The sequence below is a fragment of the Macrobrachium nipponense genome, chromosome 16 (genome assembly GCF_015104395.2).
Source record: "Macrobrachium nipponense isolate FS-2020 chromosome 16, ASM1510439v2, whole genome shotgun sequence".
Lineage (NCBI taxonomy): Eukaryota > Metazoa > Arthropoda > Malacostraca > Decapoda > Palaemonidae > Macrobrachium > Macrobrachium nipponense.
The window spans coordinates 64,432,574-64,452,092 of NC_087209.1; the positions used below are offsets into that span (position 1 = coordinate 64,432,574).

The following is a 19,519-nucleotide window of genomic DNA, read 5'->3' on the forward strand; positions in this document are numbered from 1 at the left end:
GTGTTGGAAGCAATGGCAGTATTTCTCACTCTGAAGAGACTGCTTCCCCCGGAAGAAGTCTCATCTAAGGCTAGTTTTGGACAGTGCAGTGGTAGTAGAGTTCATTGCATCAACAGAGGAGGGTCCAAATCCAAGCATGTGAATCATGTCATGATAGCCATCTTTGCATTAGCAAACAAACACAAATGGCATCTGTCTGCCACTCACCTGGCAGGAGTAAGAAATGTGATAGCAGACGCCCTGTCCCGGTCAGTCCTCTGGAATCAGAGTGGTCTCTGGACGACGGGTCATTCCAGTGGGTAAGCCGAGAGTCCCAGGTCTCCAAGTGGATCTCTTCGCCTCACAAGCGAACCACAAGCTCCCTTGCTATGTGGCCCCAACCTGGACCCTCTGGCTTATTGCCACGGACGCCCTGTCGTTGGATTGGAATCAGTGGAGGAGAATTTATATTTTTCCTCCAGTGAATCTTCTCTTGAAAGTCCTAAGCAAACTAAGGTCTTTCAAAGGGATAGTAGCTCTTGATTGCTCCGGACTGGCCCAAGAGCAACTGGTATCCTCTTCTTCTGGAATTGGGTCTCCGACCTCAACGGATCCCCAATCCCAAAGCTATCACAATCAGTACAAATGAGGACTGTGTTCGCTTCCTCAGGAATTCTCCAGACCCTAACTTTATGGACTTCATGAAGTTTGCGGCTAATAAAGATGCTGATATTGACCCACAGAATTATTCTCTCCTAGAATAAGATAAGAGAGAGTCAACCATTAGACAATTTATGGACTCAGCTGTTAAAAAAATTAGCATCTTTCTTGAGAGAATCGAACACTACAACCATGACAGTTAATTTGGCTATATCCTTTTTCAGGTCCTTGTTTGAAAAAGGTTTAGCAGCTAGCACGATTACCACTCATAAATCGGCTTTGAAGAAAATCTTTCAAGTAGGTTTTCAGATAGATCTGACTGAATCTTATTTCACATACTATCTATCTCAAAGCCTGTGCTAGACTTAGACCTTCTCAGAGGCCTACTACAGTTTCATGGTTCTTGAATGATGTCCTCAAAACTAGCTTCAGATACTGACAATTCATCCTGTACATTCATAATGCTCCTGAGGACGATTATTCTTATTAAGCCTAGCCTCAGGAGCCAGAATTTCAGAACTGTCGGCTCTATCCAGGGATGCGGGTCATGTGGAAGTTCTCCCATCAAGAGAAGTTCTACTTGCCTCCGGATCGGTAGCTTTTTAGAAACCAAAAATGAGGATCCTCTTGCAAGGTGGGGCTCCCTTGGAAGGTTATCCCACTTCCACAGGATCCTGCTCTCTGCCCAGTATCAACTCTTAGAGCCTTTCTATCTCGTACTTCTTCAAGATCCTCAGTGCTCTCTTCATGAGAGAAAAACGGTGGTACTTTGTCAGTAAAAAGGTATTAGACAACAAATCCTTTACTTCATTAAACAAGCCAACCCTGAGTCATTATTCCCCAAAAAGCACATGATATCAGGGGAGTAGCCACCTCAATTAATTATTTTCAACATATGAACTTTGAGGATCTTAAAAAGTATACTGGATGGAAATCCCCGACAGTCTTTAAACGGCATTATTTAAATGCCTGGAAAGTCTTTAACAGTTTTCAGCAGTAGCAGCGGGAAACATGTTTCCCCTGATACTGTATAGTAGTTGTAGTATAGATCCAGGTCTCCTTTCTACCTACATCATCCAACATGCCTCACCCTATCGCCAGGTACTCGAATATCATAGCCTTAGCCGTGAATCATATAGTGGATTGTCCCTTATTTTTTTGCTAGGGACATCCACACTTGTACTGATAATGTACCTCAGTGTACCTACCCTTATTTTTATGCTAGGGTAGGACACAATGTGTTGTATATATTCACCATTTTTGTATTAATGATGAACTTCAGTGTTACCTACCCTTATTTTTATGCTAGGGTAGGACACAATGTGTTTGTATTATATTTTGCCAATATTTGTAATTAATGATGGACTTCAGTGTACCTACCCTTATTTTTATTAAAGCAATAGGGTAGGACACAATGAGTTTGTATATTTTGTAAATTTGTTAAGTAAATCCTTTTTCTTTATTTTACATGCATCACTGTAATTTACTGTAATTACCATTTAAGTACTTTAAGATTACTAACGTTCTATTGTTTTACTGTTTAGTATAAGTTAGTTTAAGTGCCTTAGTTTGTATGCTGTAATTGATTTACTTATATTATATCCATCATTTTACACTGTTTTCATTTGTCCTCCCTTTTTTCCCATCTTGTCTGTTTCTCTGGTACTCTTTCATAGGCCGACACGAGCTGAGCCAAGAAAAGGGATTTTGACGAAGGAAAAATCTATTTCTGGGTGATTGGCTCGTGTCGCCCTATGAAACCCCCCTTTATGGTTTTGTTTCCCCCCTTGCAGGACAAGATGTTTTTAGTTGTTTTTGAGATTAAGGATGTCCGCTAGGGGCGCTGCTGTCCGTGGCGTCCTCTAGTAGTAGTAGTAGAGGCTGCATCGCCCGTTGGTATCAGCTCTCTCTTGGGGGGATTCTGATGGGAAGTTCTAATTGGTGATTGTCTCGTGGTAGTGTTCCACACTCGCCCCATATTATCATACCGACACTTCTTTTTAAGAGTGAGCGAGTCAGTTTTTACTGACATTTTCTTAATTTTGTTTTTTTTTCTCTGGTAATTTTAGGAATTAATTTTACCTAGAAAGAATGATATTAAGGATCCTTTCATAGGGCGACACGAGCCAATCACCCAGAAATAGATTTTTTCCTTCGTCAAAATCCCTTTATTATACTGAATCAGTGTCCAAAAACCAGTCTTACATACTTGGTACCCTTCTTCTTTTTCCTTCGTTCCTCTCTGGGAATCTCATTTTCAATTTTCATTCGAGGAGTAATATCTGGAAACGGGTTATTCAATACCTCTGTCTTGACAATTTTATGGGGATATTCTGGTCGATCATCCTGGAACAAAAACAGCACAGTTGCATAATATTATCTATCATATTTTCCAGGGTACTAAAGACATACTTTAGATCAACAATGTTTCAAATCCCATTAAGCCTTATATACATCATGAGTTCTAGTTATAATAGCATTATAAAAAGTTAATCGTTTATAAAACAAATCAATTGATGACTTTCAAGAGTCCTGCTATCTGCCTCCTCTAAAAAGAATACTCATTTTGTTATTTTTTTACATTTCTATTCTCACCAGACTTCTAATAAAAAACTGAACTTACTGTCTTTTCATCTGCAATACTTTTGAAGGGCATCTTCATTAAAAAGCAAAACTTTTAATAACTCAATACTGATAACTAATCATCCAGATGAGATAAACCTTAATAAAGTATGATACTAATCAGGAAAAGCACTTTACTATTACAGCATAAACATAAAAGAAGAAAGAACTCACCAGTGTTGTACATAAATTTACTTGTTCAGAGGAGAATTGCAAGTACCTCAGTCATGTAAGATAATATATTTTAAATTAATTCTTGTCTTGTATACTGAATAAAAACAGAGGTACATTTTAAACAGAAGAAAAATACAGTTGCATTTTGCACAGAATAAAAGCAGAAGAGTATTTTATACAGTGTAATTGGTGCACCCAGAATGCAATTTTGAAATTGAAACTTGTAAGACCCATAGAATGGTGATTTTTTATTCAAATATCTGAATAACAATATTGCATAGAACAGCTTGTTTATTCAGACACTAAAAGAAAACTTCAATTAGAAAAAAAAAACAGTGCATAAATATTGAGTTCATCTAAATGCTATCTTCTGCTGGTGCCAAAAATATGACAAAATTTAAATAAATTTCCATTTCTTATAACGTACAAACTTTCAGTCTTAACTTGGGGATAAATTATCTGGCACTATCTGGAGTCTGATTAAAAATAACACAAGGCATTGGTGGCTACAGGCTTCAGCCAACAGGAGAGCAGGAGGAAGCTATGTGAACTGCTTTAACCTTGCTATGCATCAAACTGGATTGATGGGGAATCTCAAACAACCAGAGTAAAGTTTGAAAACAGAGAATAGAATATTTTACCTAAGAGGCTGCAAGGAAAGAATTTGGATAGTACATCTGTAGTTAATATACTAAGTATCTCTTGGAAGCCAAATCAAAATCAGACAAGGTCAATGGAATGTCCTGGCCAACACAGGAGGTAACAAACTTATCTTGTAAAAGTAAAGTAAAAGGAATGAGCTGTCAAACTGGGCACTCAAAATAGGTAATCATTCTTCTCATGAAGATCAACTTGAAATTAGCACTACATACTCAAGTAGAAATATGTTAAAATATATTCCAAAACAGATGTCTCTAGACACTTCTAGGCAATCCACTGCTACCTACATTAGTAGAAAATCAGAAATTCCATAACCCTTTAACGCCGATTGGACATATTAAACGTCGATATAAATTATCTGTTGGGTGCCGATTGGACATATGGTATTTCGATATAAAAAAGAAAAATTTTTTAAAATTTCGTGGAAAAATAGTTATAGGCCTACTAGACAAAAACTTTTGAATCACACGCCTTGGGGGATGCTGGGAGCTCATGGATCGGATGCGTTGTTTTGTTTACAATTGTTACCCACACGCGCAAGCGCGAATTTCTTTCTTCTCCGCACTAAAAAGCATCAGCGACACATCTCAGAAATTATTTCATCACTTTGACATAATTTTTGCACCATTTTATATTAGCCGTTACATGGAGTATTATATATGAAAATGTGCGCAATTTCATGTAGAATACAACAAAAAACAACTCATGGTTGAACCTTTAATCAGTTTTGAAATATTTTCATATGAATAACGATAAGTGCCAAAATTTCAACCTTTGGTCAACTTTAACTCTACCGAAATGGTCGAAAAACGCAATTGCAAGCTAAAACCCTTACATTCTAGTAATATTCAATCATTTACCTTCATTTTGCAACACATTGGAAGTCTCTAGCACAATATTTCGATTTATGGTGAATTATGAGAAAAACATTTTCCTTACAACCGCGCGGTAACTCTTCCGAAAAAATCATAAATTTTTTCGTCTGTCGTAATTTTTGCACCATTCTAAATTAGCCGTAACATAAAGTTTTATATATGGAAATGTTGCAATTCCATGTAGAATACAACAAAAAACAACCCATGGTTATAGCTTTCATCAGTTTTGAAACATTTTCATATAAATAACGATAAGTGCCAAAATATCAACCTTCGGTCAACTTTGACTCGACCGAAATGGTAAAAAAATGCAATTGCAAGCTAAAACTCTTGCATTCTAGTAATATTCAATCATTCAACTTTATTTTGCAACAAATTGGAAATCTCTAGCACAATATTTCAATGTATGGTGAATTTATGAAAAAAAACATTTTCCTTACGTCCGCGTGGTAACTCTTCCGAAAAAAATAAAAAAAATTTTCGTCCAATTATCGTAAAGTTTGCACCATTTTAATTAGCCGTTTACATAAAGTTTTATATCTGAAAAATGTGTGCAATTTCATGTAGAATACAACAAAAAACAACCCATGGTTGTAGCTTTTCATCAGTTTTGAAATATTTCATATAATAACGATAAGTGCCAAAATTTCAACCTTCGGTCAACTTTGACTCGACCGAAATGGTAAAAAAACGCAATTGTAAGCTAAAACTATTACATTCTAGTAATATTCAATCATTTACCATTATTTTGCAACAAATTGGAAGTCTCTATTGTGTAAGCTAAAACTATTACATTCTAGTAATATTCAATCATTTACCTTTATTTTGCAACAAATTGGAAGCCTTTTAACACAATATTTCAATTTATGGTGAAATTTATGAAATAAGAAAACTTTTCCTTATGTCCGCGCGGGGGGGGGGGGTAACTCTTCCGAAAAAATCATAAATTTTTCATCCGATTGTCGTAATGTTTGCACCATTTTAAATTAGCTGTTACATAAAGTTTTATATATAAAAATGTGCGCAATTTCATGTAGAATACAACAAAAAACAACCCATAGTTGTAGCTTTTATCAGTTTTGAAATATTTTCATATAAATAACGATAAATAGAAAAAATTTGTTCTTCAGTCAACTTTAACTTGACCGAAATGGTCGAAAACTGCAATTGTAAGCTACAACAATTACAGTCTAGTAATATTCAATCAATTACCTTCATTTTGCAACAAACGGGAAGTCTCTAGCACAATATTTCGATTTATAGTGAATTTTTGAAAACAGCTTTTTTTTACGCCCGCGCATTACTAATTCATGCATCATTTTGTGATAATATTTTCTCTGTGTTGCCTTGATCGTTTTATAATGTGTTGTATACCAAAATGATCACAATTTAGTGTACAATACAACGAAAAAAATAACTCGTTAGCTTTAACCGTTTTGCTCACAGCGCGATTTGTATACAATTATATAAAAAAAAAATTTGCGCTGTCATATATCCCAATATTTATATATGATAATGATATTTTTTTCATTTCTGATGGTTGCATACTAAACTTCAGGCAATGACAAAAAAAAAGGAGCCCAAAATGAACTCTTAATCTTGAAAACTAAGCGTGCTGTGGTTTTTTGAAAAAACATTTTTTCCGCTTTGGCGCTCACTCGCGAACGCCGCCGGCATACGGGAGACAATTTTTAAAATACCGCTTCGGCGTTTAAAGGTTAAGAGGTTTCAGAAAGATTGAATGCCTCCTGATGAATGCTTTATATTTTCAGCTACAAAAGTGTACTGTATTCTTAATAGGCTTAAGATAAAACCATCTAATAGATGCTTCCTTATGTCAATGCTTTGCCATAAGGCAGTTGTCATTGCTTGAATTCAGCTACAACACTATAGTACTGTATAAGGCTTTAGCCTGACACAGTCATGTTCAACTAAACAAACATACATACACACACACACACACACACAGGTGACTAAACTTAATAAAATAAGTATTACCACAACACTGGTATTGACTACTGAATCAGAATCATTACCCAAATTGTGAACTTCATCACAAGGAGGTGGCATTCCTCAACTGGAAGGACCTTTCATTTCTCCATCCTAAGGTTAACACATATCCAAGAAATTCCTCACGAGGAACAGTTTCATTAACATAAAAGTTGAATTCCACAGATCCTTCCTACTGTAGAAGATTCTTAAGGATAAGCCTTGCAATCTTCACAGTTCATTATAAATATTTTTAACATAAAAAACATCAACTCATAACATGAAGTTTTTATGTTAAAACAAAGTTTAATGTATACTTACCTGGCAGGTATATATATAGCTATATTCTCTGTTCCACCTGGCAGAAATTTTCAAAACTCGCGGCAAACGCTAGTAACCTATTAGTAGTTCAGGCAACCACCACCCCGTTACCGTGGCGCTAGCGCTAGGAACCGTTCCCAATTGCGGGCAGATTTTCTCTGACCCTGTCTCCTGAGGGGAGGAGGTGGGAATTAAATTATATATACCTGCTAGGTAGTATACATTAAACTTTGTTTTAACATAAAAACTTCATTTTAATGTATGACACTTACCTGGCAGGTATATATATAGCTGATTGACACATTTGGAGGTGGGTCAAAGACAGCAACATTATTAGAGTATAAAAATATTATTAAAACTCTAGGTTCCTTACCTGCTAAGGTAGCTGACTTCATAGGTCCTGCCTCTAAGCCTGCTTAAACCTTAGGAGCTCTCAACAAGGAAGTGTCCTGTATGTTGAAGAAGCTAAGACTGGAACTGACAACTGGACGTGACCAATGTGTTGACAGAAACCGTACAGCCCTCTTATGCCACGGCATTCAAGCTAGTAATAGATCATTTACCTGAACTACACACACACCATCACCAGATAATACTAACAAGACTGATAAAAGTGCCGAACACTTTTCTCAGACGACCAAAAACACAAACACCATCACCTAATAAAATCAACTAGCTTAAAAGGTTATGGGGTAGTAACTCCTTTGCCCAATACTGTACCGGAGGACACGTATGGACCTAGCGTCTGACAATTATCAAAGGTTGTCTGAATATCCTAAGATAATGAGACGCAAATATTGAATTAGTTCTCCAATATGTGGATTCAATAATTTCCTTGAGGGCTAAATTCTTTTTAAAAGCTAATGAAGTCGCAACTGCCCTGACTTCATGAGCCTTCACTTTCAAAATACCAAAGCTCTGCTCTTGACACAACATATGAGCTTCTCTAATCAACTCTCTCATGAAGAAGGCTAGAGCGTTCTTCGTCATGGGTCTACTGGGGTCTTTAACTGAACACCACAGAGCATCAGAATTCCCTCTGATATCTCGTTGTCTTTCCATATAAAAACACAATGCTCTCACTGGGCAGAGAACTCTTTCTTGCTCGTGACCCACTAACTCAGACAGACCCAAAACTTCAAAGGATCTTGGCCAAGGACTAGCTGGATTCTCATTCTTGGCCAAGAAACCTTCTTGGAATGAACACACAACTGCGTTGCCATGTCTCCATCCCACCTTCTTCGATATGGCCCTGAAGCTCACTAGCTCTTTTAGCGGTTTTGCCAAAGCTACTAAAAAGATAGTTTCCTTAGCAACATCTTTCAGAGAGGATTTTCTCTAAAGGCTCGAATTTGCTAGAGGTTAAATACTTTCAAGACACATCGAGCGTTCCAAGCAGGTGGCCTGCATTGGGGTTTTGTTTCTTGGTACCAAATGACCTAATCAGATCTCTAAGGTCTAAGTTATTCGAGATGTCCTAGATCTCTGTGTCTAAATACTGAGGTTAGCATACTTTTATAACCTTTGATTGTCGAAACTGACAAACCCAATTCCTTCCTCAAGTATAGAAGGAAATCTGCTATTGGTCACAAGAGGTACTGGATGAAGACACTTTCCTGTTCCTACACCACTTCCGGAAATTCTCCCACTTCGACTGATATACTGTGATTGTGGAGGTTCTTCTGGCTCTAGCCACTGCAACTGGCCACCTCTCTAGAATATCCCCTCGCTCTGACAAGACTTTCGATAGTCTGAACGCAGTCAGACCCAGAGCGAGGGTATCTTGTAAAACCTGTCGAAGTGGGGTTGTCTGAGTAAATCTACTCTTAGAGGAAGAGTCCTTGGCGTATCTATTGTCCATTACCAGTACCTCCTATGGAACCAAACTTTGGGCCGGCCAAAACGGGGCTATTAAAGGTCATGCCTCGTTCCTTGGCTCTCCCTGAACTTCTTCATAACTTTCCCCAGTACCTTGAACGGAGGGGAAAAGCGGTACACATCTAAGTTTGTCCAATCCATCAGGAATGCGTCGACCGCCACTGCTTCCTGATCTGGAACCGGAGGATGAGCAATAGGTTGGTAACCTTTTTGTTCTGGCTGTCGCAAAAAGATCTACTACCGGACGGCCCCCACAACTTCCACAGGCTCTGGCAAACCTCCATGTTGCAACGTCCACTCCGTCGAGAGAAGTTGTTCTCTTCTGCTCAACAGGTCCGCACTCACATTTTTCTCTCCTTGTATAAACCTGGTGAGCAGCACGACGCTTTCCTCTTCCGCCCAAAGCAGAACTTCCTTTGCCAGCTTGTAAAGGGGAAAAGAATGAGTCCCTCCTTGTTTGCGGATGTATGCCAGAGCCGTGGTGTTGTCCGAGTTGATCTGCACTGTCTTGTCTCGAATCAACTCTGAATGCTTCAAGGCCAAGAAAATTGCCATCAGTTCCTTCCTGTTTATGTGCCCACTTGTTTCTTCCTTGCTCCAAAGTCCCGACACCTCTTGAGGGCCTAATGTCGCTCCCCAACCCGCGTCCGACGCGTCGGAATACAAGAATTAGGTTCTGGGCTCTTCTGCTGAAGCGACATCCCTCTTGCTAACCTGCCTGGAGTTAGCCACCACTTTAATTCCTCCTTCACTTCGGCAGGAATTAGAAACTGGAAGGAATCCGGTTGCAATTTTCTTGGCCATGAATCCTTCAGGAAAAACTGTAGAGGTCTCATGTGCAGTCTTCCTAAAGAAATGAACCTCTCTAGCAAAGAGAGTGTGCCAGTAGACTCATCCACTCTCTTGCTGAGCATCGGTCTTTCTTTAGAAAGTCCTGCACCTTCCGAATGCATAGGGCTTGCCTTTCGGGGGACGGAAAAGCCCGAAAAGTCACCTGAACCGATTCTGAATCCCCAAATAAACTATCTGTTGTTGGGGATTCAAATGAGACTTTTCCCATGTTTACCACAAGACCTAGGTCTTTTGCTAAGTTCAATGTTGATTCAAGTCCTCCAGACATTGACTTCTTGATTGGGATCTTATCAACCAGTCGTCCAGATAAAAAGACACTCTGATCCCTCTTAAGTACAACCATCTCGCCACATTGGACATCATCCTCGTGAACACTTGGGTTGGGGGGCTGTGCAAAGGCCGAAGCACAGGGCCTTGAACTGAAAGACCCTGTCCTGAATCACAAACCTTAAATACTTCCTGCTTCCTGGATGAATCGGAATATGAAAGTATGCGGTCTTGTAAGTCCAGGGTCACCATCCAGTCCCCTGGACGTACGTACCGCTGCCAGTACTGAATCGTTCGTCTCCATAGTGAACTTGGTCTTTTCTACGAAAAGATTCAGTTGACTTACATCCAGAACTGGCCTCCAACCTCCCGAGGACTTTGCAACCAGGAACAACCGGTTGTAAAATCCCGGAGATTCGTGATCCAGAACAGGCTCTATGGCTCCTTTCTCTAGCATGGAAGCTACTTGCTCCCACAGAGCCGCTTTCTTCACTAAATCGTTGTAATTTGCCCCGAGGGCTCTCGGAGATGTTGCGAGGAGGTCTCTTCAGAAAGGAATCTTGTACCCTTCCCGAGCTACGTTGACAGCCCAGGGATCTGCCTTCATGTTCTGCCAAACTTCCCAAAAACCTTGAAGTCTTGGGCTCCCCCACTTGTAGTCTGGAGGACTGATATCTCATTCTTTAGAGGTGGTCTTGGCTCCTCTTTTAGTGGGTACTCTCTTACCCCTAAAGGCGGGTCGAGCGAATGTTCTGCCTCGAAAGGGCTGTTGCGAAGGCCTAGTTTCCTTTGGAGTTTTCTTAACCAACTTGGAATGGTAAGAACTTCTTAACTGAAGACGATGAGAAGATCTTGAGTGGCCTTCTGAGAAAGGGAGAGAGCTATATCCCTAATCACCTCTGAAGGAAACAGCTGTTTCGAAAGGGGGAGAGAACAGCAACTCCGATTTCTGAGAGTTTGAAACCCCTTTTGAAGCGAAAGAACACAACAGCGATCTCTCTTTAGTACTCCTGCTGTGAACAAAGAAGCCAGTTCATTCGTTCTTCCGTCTCTCAGAGCCTTGTCCATGCAGGACATAATGCTCTAGCTGCTTCTATATCCTGCGAATCTTCTTCTTCTAGGGAGTTCGCCAGTGCTCCCAAAGACCAATCTAGGAAATTGAAGACTTCGAAAGTCCTAAAAAATCCCTTTAAAAAGATGGTCAAACTCGGACGAAGTCCACCAGACCTTAGCAGACTGTAATGCCTGCCTGCGTGAGCTGTCTACTATACTGGAGAAGTACCCCCTGGGGAGGAGGCAGGTACTCCCAGGCCTAGACTTTCTCCAGTAGCGTACCATACTCCTGACTTCGATGCTAACTTAGCTGGTGGAAAAGCAAAAAAAAGAGTATTTTCCCGCTTCTTTCTTATCCTTCATTCCAGTCATTCACAACGTTGAAGGGCCTTCTTCGCCGAAATTGACAGAGTCATCTTAAGGAAAGAGGACTTCTTTGGAGTCCTAGTCTTGGAGGAAAACTGCGATAAGGGAGATAAAGGAGCTGTCGGTTTGAATTCCCCTTCAAAAATAGAAAGAAGACGTGAAGTCAGAATCTTGAATCTGAAGAAGGTTCCGTATTCTTCTCCTCAACTAATTCCAAATCCTCTTCTGCTGAAGAAATGTCTTGCAAATCACTGTCGTGTTGACGCTTCGCTGACGGAATAACGTCCTGCCGCCTGCGCCTGCGGCTAACGAAGAATCAGCGTCCTGCGGCTAACGAAGAATCAGCGTCCTGCCGCCTCTCGATGTCCTGCCGCCTGCGTCCTGCGTCCATCGTAGACACATCTGCTTCCTGCCACCTGCGTCTTGCGTCCACAATTGATCCCGAGTCCTGACGTTTGCGTCCTACTTCTTCGAAACCATTTTCTTCTTCCTGCGTTCTGCATCCTGAATAACCAAGCGATCGCCCGTCCTCGTAGCGCCCCAGTGCGTCCTGCGTCCTCGGCGAACGCAGTCCTTGTCTTCCCTCTTAGAAGACTTAACGGGAAGAACGGAAATCGTCCTTCCGCCTCGAAGATGCCTGCACAGACGCATCCCAAGACTTCACAAGAACTGCCAGCTTAGACTGCATTCCCTTAAGAAACCCTTCGTACTATCTTCCTGAATGGCAGAGGACGAAGGAGGAGGATTACGAGCGGGACTGCGACGTAACGGAGAGCGATCTTGTACTCTACCCGACGGAGAGAGACGAGGGAAGACAAACAAGAAGATGGAGGAGAGTCTCTCATCGAAATCCAAGGACGAGAAGGCCGTACTAAGTCCTCTTTTTTAGCACGAAAATGGAATTTTTATTCTAAAATTAATATTAATAATACTTACCTGTATAATTTATCTAGCCCTAAATCCCCAAAAAACCGCACCAAAATTTACCACATTGGCAACCCTGTTACCTCCTATTCTGTCCGCCAGTTGGCAACACTGTCGTTGACAGATACGAAAAACCTTCCCTCAAATCAGTTGTGATAGGCAGATCGTGGGGTAGGATGGGTGGGACTAGATAAATTATACAGGTAATTATTATTAATATTAATTTTAGAATTAAAAATTCCATATTAATAAACATTACCCTTAATATAATTTATCTAGCCCGATTAACCACATTGAAAAGGAGGAGGGAATCTGAATACAATTTCCCCTTCGGACAGAATAGGAGAAAACAAACAAAGAAATATATATCATAGGCAGTCAAAACTCAAACCCAAGGTCAAAGATACTAACAACTCAAAGTCTCCTACCATAATGCCACCAAACTGCGGTAGCACAGGACAAGGAGTAAGTGCATAGTCAGTCCGTCTGTACTAGCTAAAGTCAGGTGCCCGACCAGGTGACCAGTCAGACGAATTGCGGACAGCAAGGCTGCACCCTGAAGACTATCAAGCACTATTCTTTCCCTAAAGGATGAGTGTCTGGACTGTCTGGGCGATTCAAAGCTAAGCAAAAACCTTGGGGGTGTATCAACGCAACCCGAAGTCGCCAGCAACGAATCGGCTCATGAGCAAACTCCTAACTCGAGCTTTCTGGTGCCAAGAGAAAGGAGCGCGGAGCAAAAAGGCGATTCAGTCCCGAAGGACGATGCCTGACAGTCCAACCTGGTCTCATGTTACACGATCATCGGGGGCTGGGTATCAACGCAACCGACTTCGTCAACAAGAAACTCAGGGCTACTAAATGTCGCCTGATCTCACACGAGTGTCTGACTCCGAGAAGACAGGTGAGACAAAAAGTAGATGGTGAGCGAGTCACCAGATGACAGCAGACGATCCATCGACTAATTCCCTGTCCAGGACAGTGGAAGAAGCAGGAGTCGTCAGGACAAGCGAACCAGTGGCTAGTCCTAGGTCAGCATCGACTCTGGGAGAAGCGTAGTCGCCAGTGCCGACAACCCAGTGGCTGGAACCATTTCACACTGAAAATGGAAGCAGCATGAGTTGCCAAGCAGTCAGTCCTTGTCATCAAAAACACCTAAATACCAAACTGCCTAATTCCCATTATAACTACGTCAAAAAACTGCCATGGGTTATAATACAAAAACAAAAAATATATACAACAAAACAAAAAATTAATGAATAATATACAGGTAGCAACCAAACGTAAAACAGGAAGACTACCTAATTCTCCTGTCTGACGACCTGTCCTGCCATCACCAACGGGCCCAAAGAACGAAGGTCGCCTAGAACTAGAGAAATATCCTCAAGTAAAAAGAGGCCAAAAAAACACAGAATTAGAACGCCAAGTCGCCGCCTCAAGCACCTTGGCGACCGAGACGTTCTTCATAAAAGCTACTGATGTAGCAACTGCTCTAATACTGTGTGCTCTCGGCGTCTGGTCTTCCCCAGCAGCCGAACCACCAGTTTTAACGATCAGATCTCTAAGAAAAAAGGATACACCATTCTTTGAAATAGGTCTCTTGACATTTCGGGGTGAAACAAACAGATGGAGACGGGGACGACCCTGAATGTCCTTCGTGCGGCGTAAATAACATGAGAGCGCCCTAACAGGGCAAAGAACTAATTCCTCATTTAAATTACCAACAAAGTCGACCAGCGACTTCAGTACGAAAGACCTGGGAATGGGATTATCAGACGATCAGTCTTTGCGACAAATTCAGGAAGGTATGACAAAATCATGTCTTGTCCAGATCTGGCAACCAGAAAAGAGAGTGCTTGCAGTTCACCCACCCTCTCTTGGCTGTAGCCAGTGAGACAAGGAAGAGTGTCTTAGAAGAGAGGTCCCTAAAATTTGGCAGAATTCAGAGGCTCAAACGGAGGGAACCTTAAGGCTTGAAGGACTTTGTTAACGTCCCATGTCGGAGGCAAACACTGCGGCCTGGGTCGAGATAGGGAAAAAGATCGAAGTAAATCTCTAATGACATAAGATGAAGAGATCTCAGGAAGCCTTGCCTTAAAACATAGGAAAGCATAGACCTATAACCCTTAATGCACGAAGGTGACAGGGCCCTGTCATGATGTAAATGAACTAAAAACTCCGCTACTTTCGGTAAGGAAGGTCTAGAAATTGAATGTCCTTGAGACTTATACCAACGTCTGTAAACCGACCATTTTAGCCTGATAATTTACTCTGGTTTGATTGGCCGCCTGGCAAGAGCCAACTGTCGCGCCACTCTGGAGGAGAACCCTTTGTGCTTGGAGAACCTCCATGACAGTCTCCAGGCATGAAGATGAAGCATGTGGAGCCTCTGATGGAACGATGAAAATGGGGTTGTTTGAGAAGATCTGGTCTCTCTGGCAGGCGAATGGGGGGTTCCACCAGTGCTTCCAGAAGGTCGGGAAACCACTCCTTCTGTGGCCAGAAGGGGGCGATCAAGGTGAGATCCAGACGCTTGGTTGCCCTCACTTTGTTGAGGACTGACCTCACCAGAGAGAACGGAGGAAAAGCATAGGCTTGAAGTCCCTCCCAGTCCTGCAAAGAGAGTCTGTCCCGGCACTGAGAGGTAGTCCTGGTAAGGGGCGAAGAATATCTGGCACGAAAATTCAGTGGGGTGGCAAACAGATCGACTGTGACAGGCCATTTCTTCCTGAGGCTGTCGAAGACTTCCTGGCAAAGTGTCCACTCCAACCCTTGAACTTCGTTCGGTCTCGACAAGGGTATGGCTAGACGTGTGATGGCCCAGGATAAACTGAGGGACCAACGTAACCCCCCTGTCTTCTGCCCCAACACAGGATTGATCGGGCTTCTTGAGTGAGAAGATCCGACTGTGTGCCGCCTTGGTTTCTCAAGTACGAGACTGCTGTGGTGTTGTCGACAAAGATCGCGACAACCGACTCCAACAGTTGTTCCTGAAATGAAAGAAGGCCTAGGTACACTGCCCTCAGTTCCCTCCAATTTATTGACATGCTCCTCTCCTCCTCTAACCAAAGGCCCGAAGCGGCTTCGGAGCCCAGGTGTGCGCCCCAACCTTGATCCGAGGCGTCTGACCAAAACATTAGGTCCGGAGGAACCGAAAGAAGAGATGTCCCTGACTTGAGGGCGGTAACTGGCATCCACCGCCGGAGATCCTTCTGACATTGTGGAGAAGAGGCGACTATCGTGTCCTCGGACACGAAATCCCATGACTGGCGAAGTGTCGACTGAAGACCTCATTCTGAGACGACCTCCGGGAACCAGTTGGATGAGGGATGACAAATGGCCCACAGCGGAGAGACCTCCAAAGAGAAAACTTGGCTGCGTTACGGAGGACAAAAATTCTTCGATCAGACTCAGAAGCTTGTCTATCCGTTTCTGAGCGGGAGAAGCCCTCAAAATCTGGGAATTCAAAACAATCCCCAGATAAGTCATGATCTGGCAAGGGATTAGATTGGACTTGTCGAAGTTGACACGAATGCCCAACTCGACACAAAGAGACACAACTATCTCCTCGACCGGAGACATTTCTCTAGAGATTCGGCCTGGACTAGCCAATCGTCCAGATACCGAAGCATCCTTACGTTTAACTGATGCAGAATAGCTGAAACAGGAGCCATCACCCGAGAAAAGACCTGTGGAGCAGTGGTGAGGCCGAAACAAAGGGTCTTGAACTGGAAAACTCCCGAGATTCCATAAAAAACCAAAAGAAGGTAAGGTCTGCTTCTTGGATGGATGGGGATTTGCAGATAAGCATCCTGCAGATCGATGGAAATCATCCAGTCCCCCCCTCCTGACGGATGAAAGAACATCTGGACCGTCTCCATCCTGAACTTGGACTTTAGAATGAACTTGTTCAAAACCGAAAGATCTATGATGGGGCGCCAGGCACCCGAGGCCTTTAGAACTACAAACATCCGAGAGTAAAACCCGGGAGAAGGAGGAGCTCGCTCTATGGCATCCTTCTCCAAGAGGGCCGAAAGCTCCTCTCCAAGGCTTGACCCCTGATTGAGTGAGGGGAATAACTGCTGAACTCGAGAGGACGATTGGAAAGTGGAGGTCTGGAAACAAAAGGGATCTCGTAACCTTCCTTCAGGACCTCCACCACCCAAGCATCCACCGCTCTCCCCTGCCAAGCTGACCAATGGCGGGAGAGACAAGCTCCTACTGCGGTCTCCAGGCGAGGTGAATGACTCCTACTTCGAAAATTCTTACGCAGAGACAAGGAAGAAGAAGAAGAAGAAGAAGAAGGTCCTCCTGGAGGTTGAGCTCTTTCTCTGCCCTTAGAGCCACGCCAAGAACCTCTCCCGCGTTTCAAAGGGTGAGCACCAGAGGATGAAGAAGAGGCACCAGCAAGCTGAGATGTACTATGGGGAAAAAAGAGCCAGAAGGAGCGGTTGTTGGGCTGGAGCAGAAGGTACAGATCTGGTCCTAAACATTACGCTTACTCCTTGAAGGAACGGGAGGAAGACCAGAGGAAAAAGCTCTTGATAAGGCCCAGTGAGCTTGGGAAGAGGCATCACCTTGATGGTTCCTTCAAAACCTCAGAAAGCACAGAAATATCGAAAAGAAAATCGCCAAAAGGAGAAGAGGACAACAGACGGGTTCTCTGAATCTCCGATACAGAGGAGGGTAACTGCGACAAATACAGGTTACGCCTTAGAGAAACAAGAAAGGCCTGCATTGAAGCAGCAAGCTCGTTCTGATGTACAGAAGCGATTGAAATGGATGAGCAGGAATTTCTCAAAAAGAGGAGCATCAGGAGGAACAAACCCGGAGTCCTTGATATACATTAAAAGCCCTCCGAGGACCCACATATTGAAGGATTGAGCGTTCTTGTAAGGAGCTCATAACAGCCTCCATAGCAATAAAATCTCAATTGAGACAGAGACGAAAAACCAAGCCTTAGAAGGCAAGGGTTGACTTGAAAGTCGGACAAAATCAGGATTTGGCTTGGGGGGTCGAGAGAATGAAGAATCATCCGCCACCTGGTAAACTCCTCTCCGGTGTCGTAGAAGAGAAGAGCTTCCTCTTCCCTTCCCCGATCACCTTCGAAAGTTTAGCGGCAACGTCCGCCCCTCACTCTCGCGAACCTCTGGGCAAAGGGGAAAGGGGCAAAAACGTAAAAATTCCCGTGACCGGGAAGGACCGTCAAAGAAAAATCCTCCTTCTGTAATACAACGAGGCGGAGGCTGCTTCTGCTCTTTAGGCCTCGCCTGAGGAAGAAAACTCAAAATTAAATCAAAAAGTTTCTTGAATTCTACATCATGACATCCATTCGAGGAAACATCAATATCACACGAATCCGCGTCATCATCATCATCATCGTCAGATCCTAACTTAGAAACTTCCTCTGAAGTAAAATCCTGACGACTAGCTATCTTAGGTCTGACACTAATATCCCTCCCCCTTCTCCTAAATAAGCGCCCTTTGGCACTGTTACGGGACTAACAGGGGACACGTTGGGTAAAGATTCGTTAGGCACCTGCCCGGACCGGATCCCCCCTAGGCCTTCGCCACGACGGGGTTCACAAGCCGGGGTATCTGTCGCACGTTACCCATGGTGCTGATCGACAGGTACTGACGAGGAGCTGAAAATGAATCTAAAAGTGTGTTAGACATTCTAGTAAAGGCTTCTTGAAAATTCTCTGACAGATTGTTAAACTTAGCAGAAATATCTCGTATCGAGACTAAGCGTAATTTCTTAAATTCTGTTTCCAGGTAGTTTCCATTGCCAAAATCTTCGAATCTACATCAGAAATAACTTCACTAATTACCGGTTGTACAGGGGGCAAAGCATCAATTAATTCGGAGTCGGAGTCGTACGATACCGAAACGAAGAGCCAGAATCATGAGCGCCCAAGTCAAGAATTCGTTAGATACAGTTCTAGCAATCGATTTCTTTTTCTCCTTAACCGATCTTTTACGCTGCAAGATTGTTTGGCGTTTCATATAAGCAGTCATATCCTCGTCGACAGGCTCAGGGCTTACATACGTCACAACGAGGAAGTCAAGTCACAAACCTGTCCACGACAAGAGCTACAAATGTCATGTGGTTCATACTCCCTGCTACTCATCCTTGTCCCACAAACCGGGTAGTTCCTGATGTTGCTGGCAGGATGAACGCATCGTAATTTCTTGGTAATCCATTGTAGAATTGGACAGGTCAGTAGTTTCCGGGTCGCGCAAAAATTCGTAATTTAAGATAAGAACCACTACAGAAATCAAAGTTAATTCACTATTTCGTGATGTAATGCGTGAGTGGTAATTCATATAAAGTCTCATTTAACAAATAATGAAAGCTTTAAAGGCACAAAAATGTTTAAGGAAATTTATAAAGAGCGGCCGTGATGTAAACAACACGGGCACTCGTTAACAACTGATTTGAGGGAAGGTTTTTTCGTATCTGTCAACGACAGTGTTGCCAACTGGCGGACAGAATAGGAGGTAACAGGTTGCCAATGTGGTAAATTTTGGTGCGGTTTTTGGGGATTTAGGGCTAGATAAATTATATTAAGGTAATGTTTATTAATAATCCTCTTCCTCTTGATCGGAACTGCGTCCCCGTCTTCCGAGGAGGGAACAAACACTCAGGGGACTACTCCAAGCCTCACGATCTTGAGCATGTCTCTTGAGAGCGGTCGATGTCCTGAAAGTCCTCTTGAGGGGGCGAGACACAAACTGCATACCGACGTTCCCGCTCAGAAGTCGAACCATCCGAGGACGCACACTTCCCAGTTACGCCTGTTTTTCTGCGGCGAACTGCAACAGCCTGGGAACTTGCAACAGGACTGTTCGAAGGACGCCTGACCGCGACAAAACCTCTCTCGCCTCCCTTCGACTGT

General features: G+C 42.8%; 1 protein-coding gene across 1 annotated transcript in view; it reads right to left on the reverse strand.

Moving 5' to 3' along the window:
• Positions 1–2,820: 2,820 nt before the first annotated feature.
• LOC135195361 (spliceosome-associated protein CWC27 homolog) overlaps positions 2,821–19,519 on the reverse strand; it is a 50,519-nt gene continuing 33,820 nt past the window's right edge. The window contains exon 4 of the mRNA XM_064221622.1: positions 2,821–2,985. Coding sequence (XP_064077692.1) covers positions 2,821–2,985 — 165 coding nt within the window. The remainder of the gene's footprint in view (positions 2,986–19,519) is intronic.